This window comes from Zophobas morio, unplaced genomic scaffold (assembly GCF_036711695.1).
Source record: "Zophobas morio isolate AGI-343-1 ecotype UQ-CSIRO unplaced genomic scaffold, CSIRO_AGI_Zmor_V1 ptg000012l, whole genome shotgun sequence".
Classification (NCBI taxonomy): Eukaryota; Metazoa; Arthropoda; class Insecta; order Coleoptera; family Tenebrionidae; genus Zophobas; species Zophobas morio.
This window is the reverse complement of record NW_026972117.1, coordinates 28285824-28307058: the sequence shown is the minus strand read 5'-3', so window position 1 is coordinate 28307058 and position 21235 is coordinate 28285824. Positions and strand designations below refer to the sequence as shown.

At 32.1% G+C, this 21235-nt stretch overlaps 1 protein-coding gene across 1 annotated transcript in view; it reads right to left on the bottom strand.

The window, feature by feature from the left end:
• Positions 1 to 21235, bottom strand: part of Cnga (Cyclic nucleotide-gated ion channel subunit A) — a 144032-nt gene that overhangs the window by 105051 nt on the left and 17746 nt on the right. Inside the window, exon 2 of the mRNA XM_064055034.1 lies at positions 2426 to 2770. Within this exon, the coding sequence (XP_063911104.1) occupies positions 2426 to 2743 (318 nt within the window). The 5' untranslated portion in view covers positions 2744 to 2770. The remainder of the gene's footprint in view (positions 1 to 2425; positions 2771 to 21235) is intronic.

Sequence of the window (21235 nt, the reverse complement as noted above, 5' to 3'; positions counted from 1 at the left end):
CAGGGATACTTTTTAGGACAGATTTATTTATTGCAATTTTGGAATGGTACCACCAACTTTCAAGAGGGGGAGGAATAAATAAATTCGAATTAATGTTGTAGAGTTTCCAGTAAATTGTACAATTGGATTCCACACATTTTACTGCAGCCCGTATGCGTGAGGTTAAAAATATTTATATATTATAAAATAACAAATAAGAGACATGTTTGTAAGTAAATTTCAAGTGAAATTTATTTAACAAAACTTTGAGATTATTTTATCCAATCCAACAGATAAATTTTCGTTAGCGCTTTACCATTTGCGTGATAATCTTAACATGCAGTTAATATTTCATAGTAATCAATCAGATAATTGTGGAGATTTTCGAAATAAGTCGCTAGGTAAACTTGAATTTTGTCAATCCGCATCTATTGCCTTTAAAATCTGAATTTGATTTATGAAAATCGTTGTAACTTGCAGTTTGTTTCAAGTGTCGTATTTTTAAGCTACTTCCATGTTTTCCTGACGTTTCATGACCTCTAGAGTATGAAAAAGTAGGTCTCCGCTTTCTGTGTGTCTGTCGTCTACCGGATAGATTGTTTTCCAATTTTATATTTTTGTTATGAATATCGTGTCCATGGAAAACTACCAAAATAAAACAACCAACATTTGTCTAATCTTCTTCGCCATCAATTTGATGACGTCACCTCAAAATTTTGTATGATAAATATTATTTAAATTTTATAAAATAACGTACTCCTGTACTTGTAGATTATGAATACGCCTTGATTTTTTATGCAAAGCACTCAGATTTTCGCAAAAAATCCAAATTGTACAACAACCATTTACAATAATGTAAGAGGGACGCAGTGGACCGGTAATTCAGCTCCGTTGATTAGAGCATTGTACTAGCAACGCGAAGGTCGCGAATCCGATTCTGTTGCAGGTTCGATCCACTCGTAGGCCGCTTTGTATTTTTCTTACTCTGTGATTGGTATTATCATTTTTTTTTTCTAAAACACTAAATTTGTGTGATTGCACTTCAAGGGTGGAGGAAATTCTGTCTAATAACATTTTCAGTCTTTTAAACTATGTTTTTTTGTTACTTATCATTATCACAATCATGTTTCACAATATAAGTATTCCAAATTTTAACTTCTTTGTCACTTGCACAAACTAATATATTTTTTTTTGAGGTAAAAATGCTTAAACTCGAAGACAAGCCATTTTAACAGAAATGATGTTTGTATTGCCTCAGATTCGGATTTAAAAATTCTTAATTAGAAGAAAAATTTGCCAGTGATTGTTTCTACTTTCTGCCACGGTATTAACTGTAATTGTTGTAGATCAATTTTAAAAATTTCAATAAGTGAAAAAAATAATTTCGTTTTCTGAAAAACTTTAATATTTTTTTGATACATTTAAGTGCTCATTCACAATGGGAGTAAAGCATAAGGATGTCCTAACCATTAGTGCATACAAATTGATGTTTAGTGCTCTATGCTTGTATTCGTTTACAATGAACATAAGTGCAGATTCACAATGGGCATAAAGCATAAGGATGTCCTAAGCATTATGCTCATTGTGAACGAATACAAGCCTAGAGCACTAAACATAAATTTTTATGCATTAATGCTTAGGACATCCTTATGCTTTATGTCCATTGTGAATGAGCACTAACAAAGCAAGATTTTAAAATTTAACAATAAAAAATTGTGTTAGGATCAGCATTGTTTATTTATATTGCCCTGATAAATTGTAGGAAACATTCAATTACTGACCTCTTACAAAAACCTATGATAACACCGCCGCGAATTTTCTGATATAAAATGCACTGCTAATGCCGCCTCAAGCTACAATTAATCAATAAGCGGAAATGAAGACCAACGTTTTGGTATTCTACAAACTCTAAAACGTCGAGAAAATATGGAATTAGATATTGGCCACAACTACTTTATTACAATACTGTTTTAGCTTACGCTAAAGACGATGGAACAGTTTGATTTAAGATTTTATTAGGTATTGGGAAGTGAAGGAGGAAGGAGGATGTCTACAAATGTTAGAAATTCCAAGAACGATGGACTGACGTCACTGAATATAATGAATTATTTCTTAATAATCATAAACAACACTGCTTGTATGCTCAATTAGTTACATACAACGTCGCGAAAATATTTTTAGCTCGAATATCCTAATATTTATCACACAAATGAGAGTAATCATTGGTGCCTCTATCTTAACATTTTAATACTGACCTACAAACAAGTTTCTGAGAACACTAAATCAAGGTAAATATTCCTCTCAGTTGAATATCCCTCACAAATCCCGGATAGTCTTATAACAGCCCTCTGAATACCAAGATATCCCAAAAGATGGATTAAAGTTGCGTCATAATAGGCAAATATTTGGCGTAAGTTTGGGTAAGGGACACAAAGAAGGTAAATACCTGCAGAGGTTGCGTAAGAGGAGTTTCAGTGGGGCTATGACATCTTTCCGAGTAGGGTGTATGTACCCGCACTTCAGCCAAGACGTCCCGTGATCCATCTCTGGAAAGAGTCGAGTCGAGTTCATCTCTCGAAAATCCCCTGCCTACACCGTCCCTCTGAAAACCGGCCGATTTGTATCCGGAATTAAGGGGGTATCTGGCACAGTTGAGTCCGTCCCTGCAAGGTCCCGGACCGCAGTTGGCCGATTGTACGGTAAAGACAGATCCAGGTCGCCGACGTGGGTCACCTCTGGCGGCGGCCATCACATAGCTCCACATTGCAGGGCATTGCACGTTTTCACTCCCCTGGAACAACAAACAGTTTGGTATTTTTCACTGAAATGTTAACTATTCAACACCTACTGGCATGGTGATTTCAAGTTTACTGGTTATTAAGTATTCGCTACTTTTAGTTAAAAACCCGGATATCGCGAAGTAATCCATAAACTTACCATAAGTTGCAAATATTAAGGCCGGTAGTTTACATTGATGATTATTGTTTTGAAAATTTGCTGTAAGGCTTACCGCCATCCTTGCGATAAATTTACAAGTAGGGGGAAATCAAGGATAGCCTAGAAATCACCAAATTACTAAATAAGTGAAGTATCTAAAGCACGCCTATGGTATTTATATTTATATTGCAAAAAAATATGTGATAAGCTTGTGCAGTAGACCAGGTAAATAATGCGGATGACGTCACTTAGCTACGTTAAATTATTCTATTATTATTGGATCTCCAAAAAATACCAAGCATCTTACTGATTTGGTACCGCTCATTGACGTAATCATTTGTAAATGCTCTTACGAAAATATGATTTTCTTATTTGTTGTTTTATATGTTCCACCCGATATTTCTGTTCATGATTTTGAGTTATTTTTTAATGCCTTAGAAGTCATGGTAATGCATGAACATTTGATAATCGTTGGAGATTTCAACGTTCCTAGTTTTTCAAGTAATAGCCATAGTAACTGCCATAAAAGTTTAATTCTCAAGCAATTCTGCAGCGTTGTTCAACTATCACAATTTAATTCGATCCTTAATATTAATAACAGATTGCTGGACCTAATTTTTTCCAATCCAAATACTACAGCCCTAGTTTCCGACTGCACACCACCTTTAATATCTGAAGATAAGCATCACCCCGCTCTCCATCTAAACTTTAATTTTGCTATGCCTAGTATCACTTCTAAGTTTCCGTTAGCAAAAAAACTTCGCTATAACTTTCGCAAGGCCAACTTTTTAAAATTATATCATGCCATCAACAACGCGGACTGGTCTTTTTTAGAAAGTCAGGAAGATGTAAATATTGCTCTTGAGGGTTTTTATTCTTGTATTTATAAGTTATTTGATACATCTGTTCCACGTATAACCTCTAGCTCTTCGAAATTTACACCTTGGATTACTTCTGAGATTAAGCAGAATATAAAAACAAAAGACTGTTACAGGAGTAAATGGATTAAATTTAAGGATTCTAAATTCTATATCGAATTCAAACGATTAAGAGCTATTGTTAAAAAACAAATGGATAATGCCTACCAACTGTATCTAAATCATGTCCAGAGCAATATCAAATCTGATCCTTCATCTTTATGGAGCTTTCTACATTTGAAAAATGGCACTTCTAGAATACCGGGTCAGTTAAGAGACAATAATGGAAATATATTTTCGGAACTTCAGGATATTGTGGATGCTACTACTTTTGTCAATGTATTTACTGTTAACAACTCTACGCACATAGAGTCTAGTTCTATTTCTTCAAATTCTTTCTCAATGTCTTCCGTCAGCATAGAGGATTTAATTCTGATCATGTCAAATTTATCCAACAAACAAACATGTGGTGATGACTTAGTCCCTAGTTTTTTGATACGTGACTGTAGATATGCACTTGCCCAACCTTTGTCCATCATAATTAACAAGGCACTTGAAACAAGTACATTCCCGGACCTTTGGAAAATTGCAAGAATCAGTCCTATTTTTAAAAAGGGTGATCCATCTTTACTAGCAAACTATCGTCCTATTTCCATTCTAAGCAATTTTGCAAAAATTTATATAGTTGCATTTACAATAATACTCGTTTGCATATCAGTTTAGGACAGCATGAATTCAGAACTGGTAGATCTACAAACCTTGCAGTGCTTGTTCAAGATCTAAGTGTTGCACTTGATAAACGAGAACAAATAGACGTAATATATACTGACTTTTCCCGAGCTTTTGATGTTCTTCCTCACGACATTCTGTTAGGCAAACTTAATAACTTTGGATTTAACTATCCCCTTCTCAAACTGATGGAATCTTACTTAATAAACCGTAACAACTATGTATTTTACAATGGTTTTACCTCTTTTCGTTTTTTGTCAAGGTCTGGAGTCCCACAAGGCTGTAACCTTGGGCCTCTCCTCTTCAGTCTATTTATCAATGACCTTTTGGAATCTTTAAATTGCAGTATCTTAGCTTATGCTGATGATCTGAAAATTTATTCTAAAATCTCAAGTCTTTATGATGCTGAGCTTTTACAACGTGAACTTATGGAAATCGTGGAATGGTGCTATCAAATAGACTTATTATTAATATTAGTAAATGTTGCTACATTTCATATTGTCGAAAACTTAATATCGTTGATTTTTCTTATTCAATAGAAGGTACACCGTTAGAACGAAAAACATCGATCAAAGATCTAGGAGTTACTTTTGATAGCTGCTTGACTTTTGATATTCATCTTACCAACATTTGCAATGCTGCGAATAAATCTTTGGGGTTTGTCATGAGAACTTCAAAATTTTTCAACAACATTGACGTAATTAAATCCCTCTTCTTTGCATATGTTCTTTCGAAATTAGAGTATGCCTCACTAATATGGTATCCCATGTATATGTGTCAGCACATGCTTCTTGATAAAGTGGACAGGAAATTTTTGAAATCCCTTTCGTTCAAAATTGGTGGTAATTATCCGGCCAGAGGTATTGAGATGGAAAGTCTTCTCCAACGACACAAGATGTCCTCTTTGATGGTTCGAAGAGATCTGCATGCGGCTAACTTCTTGTGTAAGCTTATTCACAACAAAATTGATTGCCCATATTTATTATCACAGATTAGATTTAATCTCCCTCGGCCAGCATCGAGATATGTTAACACCTTTCATATCGCCACCGCCCGAACTAATATCCTTCGTCGTTCGCCAATTACTACAATATGTCGATGTGCAGATAGATATGTAGCTGATATATTTTATTCAAATTACTTTAAACTTGGAATTATGTTTTTGTTATTGTTATAATTTTTGTGTTGGTTATTCATGTAAGTAATTATTTAGATTTGTCCTGTCATTAGGGTAACCTGTTGGACAATAAAATTATTATTATTATTATTATTAAATCACTTCCTAATGTCTGACCACTAGTTATAGTATAGAAAAACAGTTAAAGATGGCATGTCACTGGTACATTGACTACCAAATAAATACAGAATGCACTACTTTCATTAAATTCTGCTCGTTTAACTACTTATGTCTTTAAAATTAATTTTAATTTTGCCAGATACTGTTCTTTGAACGTTGTCTTAGTTTGGATATGATCAATATGGGAGGACTAGTCCAGATATTTAGAAGTGTCATTTCCTTCTTGGGCTTCGATTATTTCGTTATTCTGGGTTATATAAGGTACTTGTTGTTGAAAGTCTCTTCTAATTGCTTGAGTTTTACCTTTTTCAATTCAATACCAAAGCTCCATTTCACTGTCACCGGAAAACAGTTATGTTAGATTTAGTAATAATAATAATAATAATAACGTATTTATTCAACGGACAAGTTTTCCATAGTAGGATACAAAAATTACATAAATATATACTATTGTAATCAGATCAACAGTACAACAGATAAATAGTGACTCATTGTACAAACATTTCTTACAATTATTACGACTAGTAAACTGCTACATATTGCTTTCAAATATATGTATCTACTTTTTTTGCAGATTTCATTATACGAAGAACACATATAATATATAATTTATCTGAGAACACATACACATATTAGTTCTGGCAAATTCAATATAAAATGTGCCCGGATTCCTCGAATTCAGACGAGGACTATGGAAACATATTTTTCTTAATAAATTTGTACATTTGGTAATACCATAGACTATTTTGTACACAAATATATTTGCAATAAATTGATGCCTTACATGCAAGTTTGATAAATTCAATTCACATAGTAACTACTACGTGAATTTAATTAGAACCAACTGGTTCTGTGGATAACCTTTTTCAAGTGCCATGATATGAGTAACATAATAAGGTCTCCACAGTATACAGCAATACTTTAGTATAGATCTTACATACGCAGTATACACAGTTAATTAACATTTCGTGCTATGAAAACCTCTGGTATGTCTTACTACAAATACTAACAACTTGTGTAATTTACGTGTGGTGGAAAAGACAGTTCACGATTCATAACAATACCTAAATCTTACAGTCTGATGTCTTAATCATCCTGAATATTAAAAAAAATGTTATTTCGACAACAGTCTCCCTACTTCTACACATGAAGCAGTAGCTTACGCTTAAGAAATAAAAATATGATTGTTCGCAACTTTTTAAAGATTATTATTATTATTGGAAAGCTTGTTTTTCCGAATTCATTAATATATCATACTTTACATTTCACTGCGTAACTGCCTTTGATTTGCAGTAATTATATTACGAATACCCACTCTGTTAACTTGTGTATATTTGGACTGGCGTGGAGCGTGGGGAAATCAGGTGAACAAACAATTGCTTCACAAATATCAAAGCATTGATAAAACACAAAGTTGTGCCTGTTTCTAGCAAATTTGTTAAAGTGGAAAATGTTCCGATCAACATTTCAACAAGACCACATACCTCAATTTCCACACGTGCAATACACGTGCTATACTATTTAAAATAAACAAAGTCCCGGTGTAAAAAAATTGTGACCCATGGGTTAATCGAACCAGCGATTTTCACGTTAGTAATTCAACATTTTTACGGCACAGAGTTCATCAAACGTCAGTGCTCTAATACTGGTATAAAATGTGATGATTGCAAATTGGATTTTTTTGTGAAAACTGGGTGCTTATGATAAAAACTCAGGACGGATTTTATAAAATTAAAATCACCATTTACTAACAAAATAAATTGGTGGAAAATTGTTTCGACAAGACCTTCTCTCGCACCGAAAGTACAATGAAACATATCCAGCATTTTCGAGTTGAGTTTTTTTTTTTTACTCAATTTTGTGATTACATCAACATTTTTGCAAGGCACTTGGCAACTTGGATTGGTAGAGTGTAATAATAAAAATGACAGTATTGTCTGTCGTATTCCCAAAATTTTCTCGGAAAATGGAGTGAGCCGTTTCTGATTTAATTAATAAAATAAATTTACCCAATCTTTAATTATTTTAAGCCATCTGTTTAACCAAATCTAAGAAATATGAATGCAATGATAAATCATAAGTAAAAACTCATCATTACTTGCGCATTTTGGGTAGAATTTATTCAGCAAAATTTTAAGATGACGCCATCAATTTTTTGGGAGAAATAAATAGATAGATTGTAATTAATAATTTACCATGCATACAATAACTTTAAAACGTCTGCAATTCTTGATTTATTCAATAAAATAAATTGACTGATTAATTAATTTTTTTGAGTGACCCTGCATAAGCAAATCTAAAAAATGAGGTTCTTAATTTGATCAATAAAAAATTGATCGAAGGCTATAAGTATAATCCGATAAATCCAGATCTTTAAAAAAATTGGTCTAAAGAGTTTAGACAGTACTTCCCTCGCTGTCGGAATCGTGACGACTGCATGCCTATTATGTCTTTTTTGTATTACATTTTTGTAGCGGGGTATTTTAAAATAAATTGAGTTTTAATTTTTTCAATTTTGTCATTATTTGGCATTGACATCTTCGTCATTTTTTTGTGATTGCTGTGACTGTTTATTAAAAAAAAATTAAATTGGACGAAGTCGTCTCTGGGGTGTATAATATGTTGGCTATGCAAAAATTGTCAGGCGTAAACAGATAAAAGGAACACTCTGTATAGTATTTGTCATTTAAGAGAAATAGCCATAACACTTATCAATCTGTAGACGTGACGGTGAAACACAAACTAAACTACAACGTGTTTTCTACGAATTGGAATAACTGGATGGCAATGCCGACGGTCCATACTTTTTTATTGCTCTGACTTCCGTTTATTGAATAAAACACTACATTTTTTCGGTTTTTGGATGCTGTAATTCACATGTGGTTAATTATAACTTGTCTAGATGTAGGGGAGGATCCCCTAGCCTCCCTCTAGCTACGGTCTAGGGGTTATGAAATATCGAAAAAATTTGAAAGTAACAAATTGCCCAATGGATTCCATTACTGTACGTCATTAGGTTATCCTCGATAAGAAAAACAAGTGTTTATGTTTTTACATCGGAAGAATGTCACGTAGAAATTAGTTTCATTTGAATCAGTTCGTCCCCTCAAAGAGAGGATCAAAACAATTAACTAGTAAGCAAGAATCTACAAAATGTTCTGAATATTATTATTATAATTCTTATTAAATAAAGATGTTTGCATTTTCACATTTTCTGGAAAATGGAGTCACTCATTCTCAATTTGAACAATAAAAAATTGGTCTAAAGAGTTTAGACAGTACTTCCCTCGCTGTCGCAAACTTGACGACTGCATGCCTATTGTGTTTTTTTTCTCATTACATTTTTGTAGTGGGAATTTAAAAAAAAATTGCGATGACGTCATCAACATTTTTGCAAGGACACGTATATCAGTTGGGATAGATGTAGTGTAATACTAAGAATAAAATTATTATATTCTCAAATTTTCGGGAAAATGAATTGGCTCGTTTTGAATATTGATTTGTAATAATCAATAAAATAACGAAACAATACGTATCAGAGGCAACTGAAAATCGTGTATGTATAAACATTCTTAATTTAAGATGACAGGCGTAACGGCATACGTGAGAGTCAAACATAGAAACTGTAAACAAAACGACCATCGGTTTTATTGCTTCGACTTCCGCTTATTATATAAAACATTGGGTTTTATTTTAATTCTTGACGGTGAAATTCACAATTGGTTGATTATAAACATGTCTATTTCACATTCGCGGAACCAAGTGAACGCATAAAACAAATGCAGGTCTGTAATGTTAAAGTCGATGTAAATAAGCGTGCTACCCTTATGTTTCAACCGAGTTTTTCCTTTAACAAATTTTGTGTCTACCAAATTGGGTTGGTTGGGGTGTAATACTAATAATAAGTGTTGCCTTTAATTTAATCAATAAAATAAATTGACTTCATTAATTTTTTTGAACCACCTCTTAAGAAAATCTAAAAAATATGAATGGAATGATAAATCACAAGTACAAACTCATCATATTTTTTGCATTTTAGATAGGATTTATTCAGCAAAATTTAAGGGTGCCGTCATCAATTTTTTTAGGAGGGATGAACAAATACATTTTGAACAAAAGTTTACCATGCTTATAATAACTTTAAAATATTCCCAAGATTTCAAAGCATTCGGTTTTGTAATTCCTGATTAAATCGATAAAATAAATTCACGCCTTCATTAATTTTTTTGAGTCACCCTGCATATGCAAATCCAAAAATATGAATGGAATGATAAATCACAAGTACAGACTCATCATATTTTGTACATTTTAGATACGATTTATTCGGCAAACTTTTGAGCTGACGTCATCAGTTTTTTGTAGAAGATAACCAAATATATTTTGACTAAAAATTTATTATGCTCTTTATAACCTTAAAACATCTGCAAGATTTCAAAGCATTCGGTTCTGTAGTTCCTGATTAAATCAATAAAATAAATTTACGCATTCATTAATTTTTTTGAGTCACCCTGTATATGCAAATCGAAAAAATTTGAATGGAATGATAAATCACAAGAAGAGACTGATCATATTTTGTACATTTTAGATATGAATTATTCGGCAAATTTTCGAGCTGACGTCATCAAGTTTTTGGAGGGGATAAGCAAATATATTTTGACTAAACATTTATTATGCTCTTTATAACCTTAAAACATGTGCAAGATGTCAGAGCATTCCGTTTTGTAGTTCCTGATTAAATCAATAAAATATATTTACGCATTCATTAATTTTTTTGAGTCACTCTGTATATGCAAATCCAAAAAATATGAATGGAGTGATAAATGACAAGTACAGGCTCATCATATTTTGTACATTTTAGATATGATTTATTCGGCAAACTTTCGAGCTGACGTCATCAAGTTTTTGGAGGGGATAAGCAAATATATTTTGACTAAACATTTATTATGCTCTTTATGACCTTAAAACATCTGCAAGATTTCAGAGCATTCCGTTTTGTAGTTCCTGATTAAATCAATAAAATATATTTACGCATTCATTAATTTTTTTGAGTCACTCTGTATATGCAAATCCAAAAAATATGAATGGAGTGATAGATCACAAGTACAGACTCATCATATTTTGTACATTTTATATATGATTTATTCCACAAACTTTTGAGCTGACGTCATCAAGTTTTTGGAGGGGATAAGCAAATATTTTTTGACTAAAGATTTATGATGCTCTTTATAGCCTTAAAACATCTGCAACATTTCAAAGCATTCTGGTTAGCAGATTAAAAATTAAATTTCAAAATGTTGTTTTATAATTTTGATTTTTTTTTCCAAAAATCTGGACGTTTCGGGTGAAAAGTCGATTCAGAGTTGTAAACTACATGTGTAGGACTATGTTATTTTATACAATTGAAAACCCATTTACTATGTACAATTTTGAAGTGACGTCATCGCATTAGTGGTGGGGATGATTAGACAAATTTTGGTTAGCGTTTTACCATCTACATGATATTCTTAATATAAGTAGAAAATTTCACAACAATCGGTCGAGTACTTTCGAAGATTATCTGTCTAATAAAAATCCGGGACGGCAGACGGACGGACGGACAGACGGACAGACGGACAGACGGACAGACGGACAGACAGACGGAAATGGGAGACCTATTTCTTCGTCTTCTAGGGGTCATGAAAGATCAAGAAAACGTAAAAGTAGAGAGTCGGCCGACGGACTCGATTACAATACTTCCTTTGCTTACGCTCGGGAAGTAAAAATATTAATGGAATGATAAATCACAACTACAGACTCATCATATTTTGCACATTTAAGATAGTATTTATTCAGCAAAATTTTGAGGTGACGTCATCAAGTTTTTAGGGGTGGATGAGCAAATACATTTTGACTAAAAATTTACTATGCCTATGATAATTTTAAAACATCTCCAAGAGTTCAAAGCATTCGGTTTTACGGTTCCTGATTAAATCAATAAAATAAATTCACGCAGTCATTATTTTTTTTTGAGTAACCCTGTATACGTAAATCCAAAAAATATGAATGGAATGATAAATCACAAGTACAGACTCATCATATTTTGTACATTTTAGACGGGATTTATTCGGCAAACTTTTGAGCTAACGTCATCAATTTTTTGGGGGGGATAAGTAAATATATTTTGATCAAAAATTTTTCATGCTTATCATAATTGTAAACCATCTGGAAGATTTCAAAGTATTCGGTTTTGCAGATTCAAAATTAAATGGCAAAATGTTGTTTCATAATTTTGATTGTTTTCCAAAAATCTGGACGTTTCGGGTAAAATCTCAATTTGGAGTCATATACTACATGTGTAAGACTATGTTATTTTATACAATTTAAAACCCATTTACTATGTACAATTTTGAAATGACGGCATCGCATTTGTGGTGGAGATGATTAGACAAATTTTGGTTAGCGTTTTACCATCTACATGACATCCTTAATATAAGTACAAAATTTTACAACAATCGGTCCAGTATTTTTGGAGATTATCTGTCTAATAAAAATCCGGGACGGCAGACAGACAGACAGACGGACAGACAGACAAAAACGGGAGACCTATTTCTTCGTCCTTAGGGGTCATGAAAGATCGAGAATACGTAAAAGTAGAGAGTCGGCCGACGGACCTGATTACAATACTTCCTTTGCTTACGCTCGGGAAGTAAAAACTATAAAATTTGTGATAAAAAGGAAAAGGCCAAGTTGGGCATCGAACCGCAATCGCAGTACAGCCCCATGCACCACGGAGACCTACAAACCGTGTCGAGTAAAAAAAGGTTATTATACCTTGCAAACGTTTTTGTGAAAATTTGAACGGTTAGCGAAATATCTGAAAGTGCATTCGGGCTCTACAAGTATATCAGTATAGTTTCAACATTCAACTCATTTTAGAATACCATTCATTGATTTTGGTGGGGATGATTAGCCAAATTTTGGTTAGCATTTAACCATCTACATAATATTTCTAATATACATACAAAATTTAACAACAATCGGTCCAGCAGTTTCGGTGATTACGTGTCTAATAAAAATGGACACAGACAGATAGACAGACAAACAGGCGGAAATGTAGAGGTCATGAAACGTCGAAAAATCAAAATTTTGGTTAGCACTTTACTATCTACACGATAACATACCTACAAAATTTAAGAACAATCGGCCTAGTAGTTTTGCAGATTATCTGTCCAATAAAAAGAAAGAGACAGAGGACAAAGGACAGACAAATGGAAACGCGAGTCCTACTTTTTCTACTCTAGGGATCATGAAATGTCGAGAAAACATGACAGTAACTATTCGTCGGATGGACTGTATTGCTATATTTCATTAGATTACGCTCGGTCGGGAAGTAAAAATGTGTAAATTGAGGAGTGACGAGTAATGACCTTTATTTGATGATTTGCAGCTAATTTTAAAAAGCCAATTCACAACATCGCGATGGTGATAATAACCAATTATTTTGGTCACAGTCGTTGCCTCAATAATCGAGAAAACTCATTCATCCCATAACCACTAACAAGTATAAAATATCACACCATTACGAATAATTAATCGATAATTAATTATTTTCGTCATCATGAATATACGGGTGTTTCATTTCAACAAAGTTATTAAATTATTGCCAAACTAAGGTCTCCTGGTGAGAAACAGAGATTCTGTTTAAAACATCACAAACATTATTTTTGACGAATCAGTAATTTCATTTCAGAATATGTAAGAAAACTAGATCACCCACTTCCGTCTGTCTGTCGTTTGCGGTCTATTATATGTATTTCTGTTCATGATCTGTGGTATTTCGGTCAGTTAGAAAGATAATCACCGAAAATAACATATTTATTGTTGCGAATTTTCACAGGTGTATAAGAAATTTTGTGTACAAGGTAAAATGCTAACCAAAATTGATATTATTATTCCCACCAAAAATTTAATGATCGCATCTCAAAATTTAACCAAGTAGATCTTAATTAACTGTACAAATACCATATGACGGAAGAAAAAAGTCCTCTAGTAGGCCATGAAATTTATTTATAATTTTTAAAATAATGCAGCTATTTGATAATTTATTAGACAGTTATTTCACCATAAGTGTCAAACTCAACAAGGAACGCGTTTTTTAGAACATATCAAATTGGGAGTTTATAAATTCGCAGACACAATTTAGCAACATAATTGATTCGCAACCTGAACTAGAATTATTTGGTTTATTAGCTTCTAGAATTGAAGATTCAGATTTCAAATTTCAAACGTCAGTTGCATCTTATTTTAGTTTTTTTTTTTGGGCAAAAAATATGAAGAGTAGTTGACAGATCTAAAGTTTCGCTTTAGATTTATCATTTCTCCACACTTAAAGGTACGCATACCTTAAAAAATTCATTATGAATTATAATTATCAAAGTTTAAAAGTAGCAATAAATTGTTGGAGCAGTTCTCTTATCGCGCCGCTGGATTAATTCAGACACATCTCTCTTAAGATTGACAAACTTGACGGCAAAAACAGGGAGTACTAACTCTCTCAATCAATTTTGATGACTCGTAACAATGTGAATTTGAATATTTAATTGACACTATGGTGTTTTGCTATACTGAATTGTGACTAAACCCATGTGTGTGTATAGCTTAATATAACACACAAATTTTTACATAAATGACGCTTTTGTGATTAAATTTTGTCCGCGACTTTGCCTGTGGTTTATAAAACTGCACTAATTTCTAATCTTATGCATGTGTGTTTTTAGAAAAATTATAGAACAAAATTTTACTGTTTAATTTAGGAAGTAGCGAATCGATTGGTATTAACTACTCATCCCTTCAAATAACTTGTCGTTAAGTAAATAATAAGTAATTTATATATTTAGAATTACTGTTAATACGTATGTCCGTAAATTTTGGAAATACAATACTGATGTTACAATTTTTCTTAAGAAAACCTCGCAGAGCATGTTCCCTTGCCTGCGTTTTAACAGTAATCTACCCTCTTTTTATTTTAATTCATAGGCATTATCAAAAAAAAAGTTGTAGAAACAAATTAAACTGTCTCAAATACTTTGCTATGTAAATTGACATGGAATTAGAAGAAAAGAGTAGGATTTATAAATTAATAAAAAATTTGTCTAAAGAGTTTAGACAGTACTTCCCTCGCTGTCGGAAACTTGACGACTGCATGGCTATTGTGTTTTTTTTCTCATTACATTTTTGTAGTGGGAATTTAAAAAAAAATTGCGATGACGTCATCAACATTTTTGCAAGGACACGTATATCAGTTGGGATAGATGTAGTGTAATACTAAGAATAAAATTATTATATTCTCAAATTTTCGGGAAAATGAATTGGGTCGTTTTGAATATTGATTTGTAATAATCAATAAAATAACGAAACAATTTACTCACGTATACGTATCAGAGGCAACTGAAAATCGTGTATGTATAAACATTCTTAATTTAAGATGACAGGCGTAACAGCATACGTGAGAGTCAAACAGAGAAACTGTAAACAAAACGACCATCGGTTTTATTGCTTCGACTTCCGCTTATTATATAAAACATTGGGTTTTATTTTAATTCTTGACGGTGAAATTCACAATTGGTTGATTATAAACATGTCTATTTCACATTCGCGGAACCAAGTGAGCGCATAAAGCAAATGCAGGTCTGTAATGTTAAAGTCGATGTAAATAAGTGTGCTACCCTTATGTTTCAACCGAGTTTTTCCTTTAACAAATTTTGTGTCAACCAAATTGGGTTGGTTGGGGTGTAATACTAATAATAAGTGTTGCCTTTAATTTAATCAATAAAATAAATTGACTTCATTAATTTTTTTGAACCACCTCTTAAGAAAATCTAAAAAATATGAATGGAATGATAAATCACAAGTACAAACTCATCATATTTTTTGCATTTTAGATAGGATTTATTCAGCAAAATTTAAGGGTGACGTCATCAATTTTTTTAGGAGGGATGAACAAATACATTTTGAACAAAAGTTTACCATGCTTATAATAACTTTAAAATATTCCCAAGATTTCAAAGCATTCGGTTTTCTAATTCCTGATTAAATCGATAAAATAAATTCACGCCTTCATTAATTTTTTTGAGTCACCCTGCATATGCAAATCCAAAAATATGAATGGAATGATAAATCACAAGTACAGACTCATCATATTTTGTACATTTTAGATACGATTTATTCGGCAAACTTTTGAGCTGACGTCATCAGTTTTTTGTAGAAGATAACCAAATATATTTTGACTAAAAATTTATTATGCTCTTTATAAACTTAAAACATCTGCAAGATTTCAAAGCATTTGGTTTTGTAGTTCCTGATTAAATCAATAAAATAAATTTACGCATTCATTAATTTTTTTGAGTCACCCTGTATATGCAAATCGAAAAAATTTGAATGGAATGATAAATCACAAGAAGAGACTCACCATATTTTGTACATTTTAGATAGGATTTATTCAGCAAAATTTTGTGGTGACGTCATAAATTTTTTAGGGGGGACGACCAAATACGTTTTGATCAAAAATTTACCATGCTTATGATAATTTTAAAATATCTTCAATATTTCGAAGCATTCGGTTTTGTAGTTCCTGCGTAAATCAGTAAAATAAATTTACGCTTTCATTTATTTTCTTGAATCACCCTGTATATGCAAATCCAAAAAATATGAATGGAGTGATAGATCACAAGTACACACTGATCATATTTTGTACATTTTAGATATGATTTATTCGGCAAATTTTCGAGCTGACGTCATTAAGTTTTTGGAGGGGATAAGCAAATATATTTTGACTAAACATTTATTATGCTCTTTATAACCTTAAAACATCTGCAAGATGTCAGAGCATTCCGTTTTGTAGTTCCTGATTAAATCACTAAATATATTTACGCATTCATTAATTTTTTTGAGTCACTCTGTATATGCAAATCCAAAAAATATGAATGGAGTGATAAATGACAAGTACAGGCTCATCATATTTTGTACATTTTACATATGATTTATTCGGCAAACTTTCGAACTGACGTCATCAAGTTTTTGGAGGGGATAAGCAAATATATTTTGACCAAACATTTATTATGCTCTTTATGACCTTAAAACATCTGCAAGATTTCAGAGCATTCGGTTTTGTAGTTCCTGATTAAATCAATAAAATATATTTACGCATTCATTAATTTTTTTGAGTCACCCTGTATATGCAAATCCAAAAAATATGAATGGAGTGATAGATCACAAGTACAGACTCATCATATTTTGTGCATTCTAGATATGATTTATTCCACAAACTTTTGAGCTGACGTCATCAAGTTTTTGGAGGGGATAAGCAAATATTTTTTCACTAAAGATTTATGATGCTCTTTATAGCCTTAAAACATCTGCAACATTTCAAAGCATTCTGGTTAGCAGATTAAAAATTAAATTTCAAAATGTTGTTTTATAATTTTGATTTTTTTTCCAAAAATCTGGACGTTTCGGGTGAAAAGTCGATTCAGAGTTGTAAACTACATGTGTAGGACTATGTTATTTTATACAATTGAAAACCCATTTACTATGTACAATTTTGAAGTGACGTCATCGCATTAGTGGTGGGGATGATTAGACAAATTTTGGTTAGCGTTTTACCATCTACATGATATTCTTAATATAAGTACAAAATTTCACAACAATCGGTCGAGTACTTTCGGAGATTATCTGTCTAATAAAAATCCGGGAAGGCAGACGGACAGACGGACAGACGGACGGACAGACGGACGGACAGACGGACAGACGGACAGACGGACAGACGGACAGACAGACGGAAATGGGAGACCTATTTCTTCGTCTTCTAGGGGTCATGAAAGATCGAGAAAACGTAAAAGTAGAGAGTCGGCCGACGGACTCGATTACAATACTTCCTTTGCTTACGCTCGGGAAGTAAAAATGTGCTATTTATATCGTTTCATTATTTCGAAAGCACTTTTACCCGCGACAGACTGTCTCATTAACTGAATTTTCCATTTAAAATTTTTTGATCCACCTAAATGGTGTAAGACAAATCGTAACTTTGCTGTGTTCCGAAGATTCCGAAGCGAAAAGCCGCTTGTGGGATAATCGATAAATTAGTGCGATCAAACCATAATTTCTGGCGACCTTCTCTGTCTTAGTCTTTTACTATCTTCAGAATAATCTTAAAATACGCCTACAATTTCGAAGTAATTGATTCTAAGTTTCGGAGATTATCTATTTAATCAAATTCGCAGCACACGACAGAGGACGAAGAAAAGGAAACAAGAAACCTTTCCGATGTGAAGCGCAACACGAAATTTTGCCTGTTATTTTCCATTATTATTGTCGCCCAAATATCTTAAAACATGGCATTAGGACTCTATGAATTGTGAAATTACAGGATAACCCATTTTTTTAATGTCTATAAATATTTTCTCTAATTTACTTGCCCCAAATTTTATTTATCAGCCGCTAAATCTTAAGATAAGATATAACATATTTTATTCAAAATCGGTCAGTGATGTGAAACTTTCAAACTTTTTAAAAGTTTGGAAGTGAGCTGTAGTTTTATGCAGTTATGATCTATTTTTAAATTAACCATTGCTCTCGAAAAAATATCTAAATGGCTCTACGAATAAACGTAAACGAAAATAACTCAAAATCCTTTTTTTTTAAATTGCTTGCCAATATCAGTACCATATACTATTAAACAAGTCCAGAGTAATGGCGTATTTTTACAATGATTAGGCATTAGTATAATTTTTGAGTGAAGTGTCCTACGCTAGGACTATGACAGGTGATAATATTGTTAAGGCTAGCTACGATTTTCTGATTTTCAGTATATTTATTTTGATAATTTATTTTACCCTGTTGGAAAAAAATATAATGACATTTCTGAATTCAGAAAAAAATGCACTATTTAAAAACGGAACATTTGACTACTAGTGCTATTAAAAAAAAACAAGTTATCCCTGCATCTCAAAAACAAATGATATATAAAATTTGAAAAAATTGCAGAAAATAGAACTTGAGTATTTCTAGAGACATCCCAAATTTTAAAAAGATTCAACAAACTGTTCTCGCGATATTCAACTGCTTCCATATTTTTAGCAACCCTGTATGCAGTTGGTGCTACCTACAAGTGGTTAGCCATTAAAATGTTTCCTTTAAATCTGAACATTATTTGTAGTAATAACACAGAACTGTTTTTTGTCGTTGATGTATTAATTTTGCAACAATACTTTCTACATTTAACCGATACTGTTTGTGTTTCCCAGAATGTACGTAATTTGTCACACTTTTTGGAACGTGTTGTTTTATTTTAGGTATCTACATCGACGTCATTAATGACAATCTTCCATCATTCCCCTTTTAATAGTCGATTGCTGAAAATGTGTAGGTACAAGAGCAATAAATCATATAATTTGAAACTCTTTATTATTTATGCAAGTCTTTCGTTGATCTGATTTAAAATTAAAATTCCAGTTAAGCATCAGTCGAATTCATTTAAGTGAAAATTTCTGTAGGTGCTGCAGTTCTGCTTGATATGAAATGAATTATTCTCACACTAACATACTATTATACATGATTTACCTAAATGATGCATTATTAACGGATGTAAAATGATGACAGAGTAAACCTTTGTGTGAACTACTGTCAAAGTAATAGCTAAATTTCATCAAGTACAGTGTGCTTTTAGCTGCCGCTTGATAATAGTGCACACAAGGGTTTGGCGCCAACATTAGATTATAGATTTTTTAAAAGAGCTCGGGACAAGGAAAAGAACGAACAAAAGATTTTGATAGAGTCTTGGTTTATTGTTCGCAAACTAGCATTTCTTACATACGGAACTTCACTTAACAGAGGTTCACAAGGTTAAAACAAAATTTGTTAACATTATAAACGAAAATTAATATATTAATTAATAAGATTGATAGTGTCAAAGTAACCAGGTTGGTATAGTGTGATAGAAATGGGAAACTTATATTTTGATATGGTCGCCATTAAAAGACTAATTTACTAGGTTTTTTTTTTATTTTTAATTTTAAATGAAGCAAAAACAATTACTCCTATTTCTTAAGCAGCTTTCAATTGGAAACAAGAATAAAAAGAAATAATAACATAATTCGCAAAATGCTTTTTTTAAAGTTAGTGTGAGAAAAACAATAATTTTTATAAAAGAAATATCGATATTTGCCTTAATGGTATCTATCCTTAAAAAAATTAAAAGAATATTCTTATTGATTTGTGTTTTTCGTAAACAGATAAAAAATCATCTTTATGTTATTTAATGATAATGAATATATATTTAATTAGGTACATTATTTTTGGGGAATCAAGCATTAATGCCTATCATAATTCGGTTAACGAAACCGATTATCTGGGTGTTAATTACCTTGCAAATCTGTTTTATGGATGTGTCGTGTTAAAAAAGGGTGAAGCAAGCGTATTTATCATTTTAGTTGATTGATTTATCGAAAAACATACCTAAATAAAACCAACACTACCACTTTGAGCGTACATAAAGGATGTTGTATAATTTCAAAATATGTCTTTAAGCTATTACAACAATTCTGAAAGTCTTCATAGTATAAGCTATTACGTAGTATTAAAACTAACTTAATTACTGTTTATTGTCGTCTATCTGCTTTCGAAGAAATCATTTAAAAAAATCTCAAGCAATCCCCTTCAAGAATTTTTTAATTAAAACTTACTACGCCATCTCTAATTTGAAGTTTCGAACTAAGTTTTGTTTGAATGTAGACACTTGTAAATACGGAATACGGTGTTTTTCTTTTTAATTAATTTGCTCGATTGTAGAGTAGACAAAACGAGTAGCGATTTATGTCAGTAACAATCTCAAATAACATTAGGAAACACATTTGTTTAATAATTATTTTTACACACACATTTTTAGACTGACTAGTTCATACTTTCCTTACGATTAAGGAATTTCCTTGATGAATTTCACACGGAGTTTTCATTAACGAATAAAATCATTCAAAAAGGACAAAAAGAAGTATGTATACATACAAAACATAACCGTTATATAACCATTTTAATTATTTTCTAATTATATATATATCATAGAAGCCACCCGTTTATTATTATTATTATTTATTATATTATTCTTTTTATAGTTTACGCGTCATGATTAACTTTCATTATGCCGAATTTAAATAAAATCTGACATTATTCTGTAAGATTTAAATCTTTTTCATTTTATCACACTTTTTGCTAATGCGGATTGCTGGAAGCTGGAAAACGTTTTCCAGACAAAGTTCTGCAAGTTGTTAGAGATATGCACCCATCAGGTTAGATTCTTTCATAACAGGCAAATACATTTAAGGAATTACTTACTGAAGAAAATTTA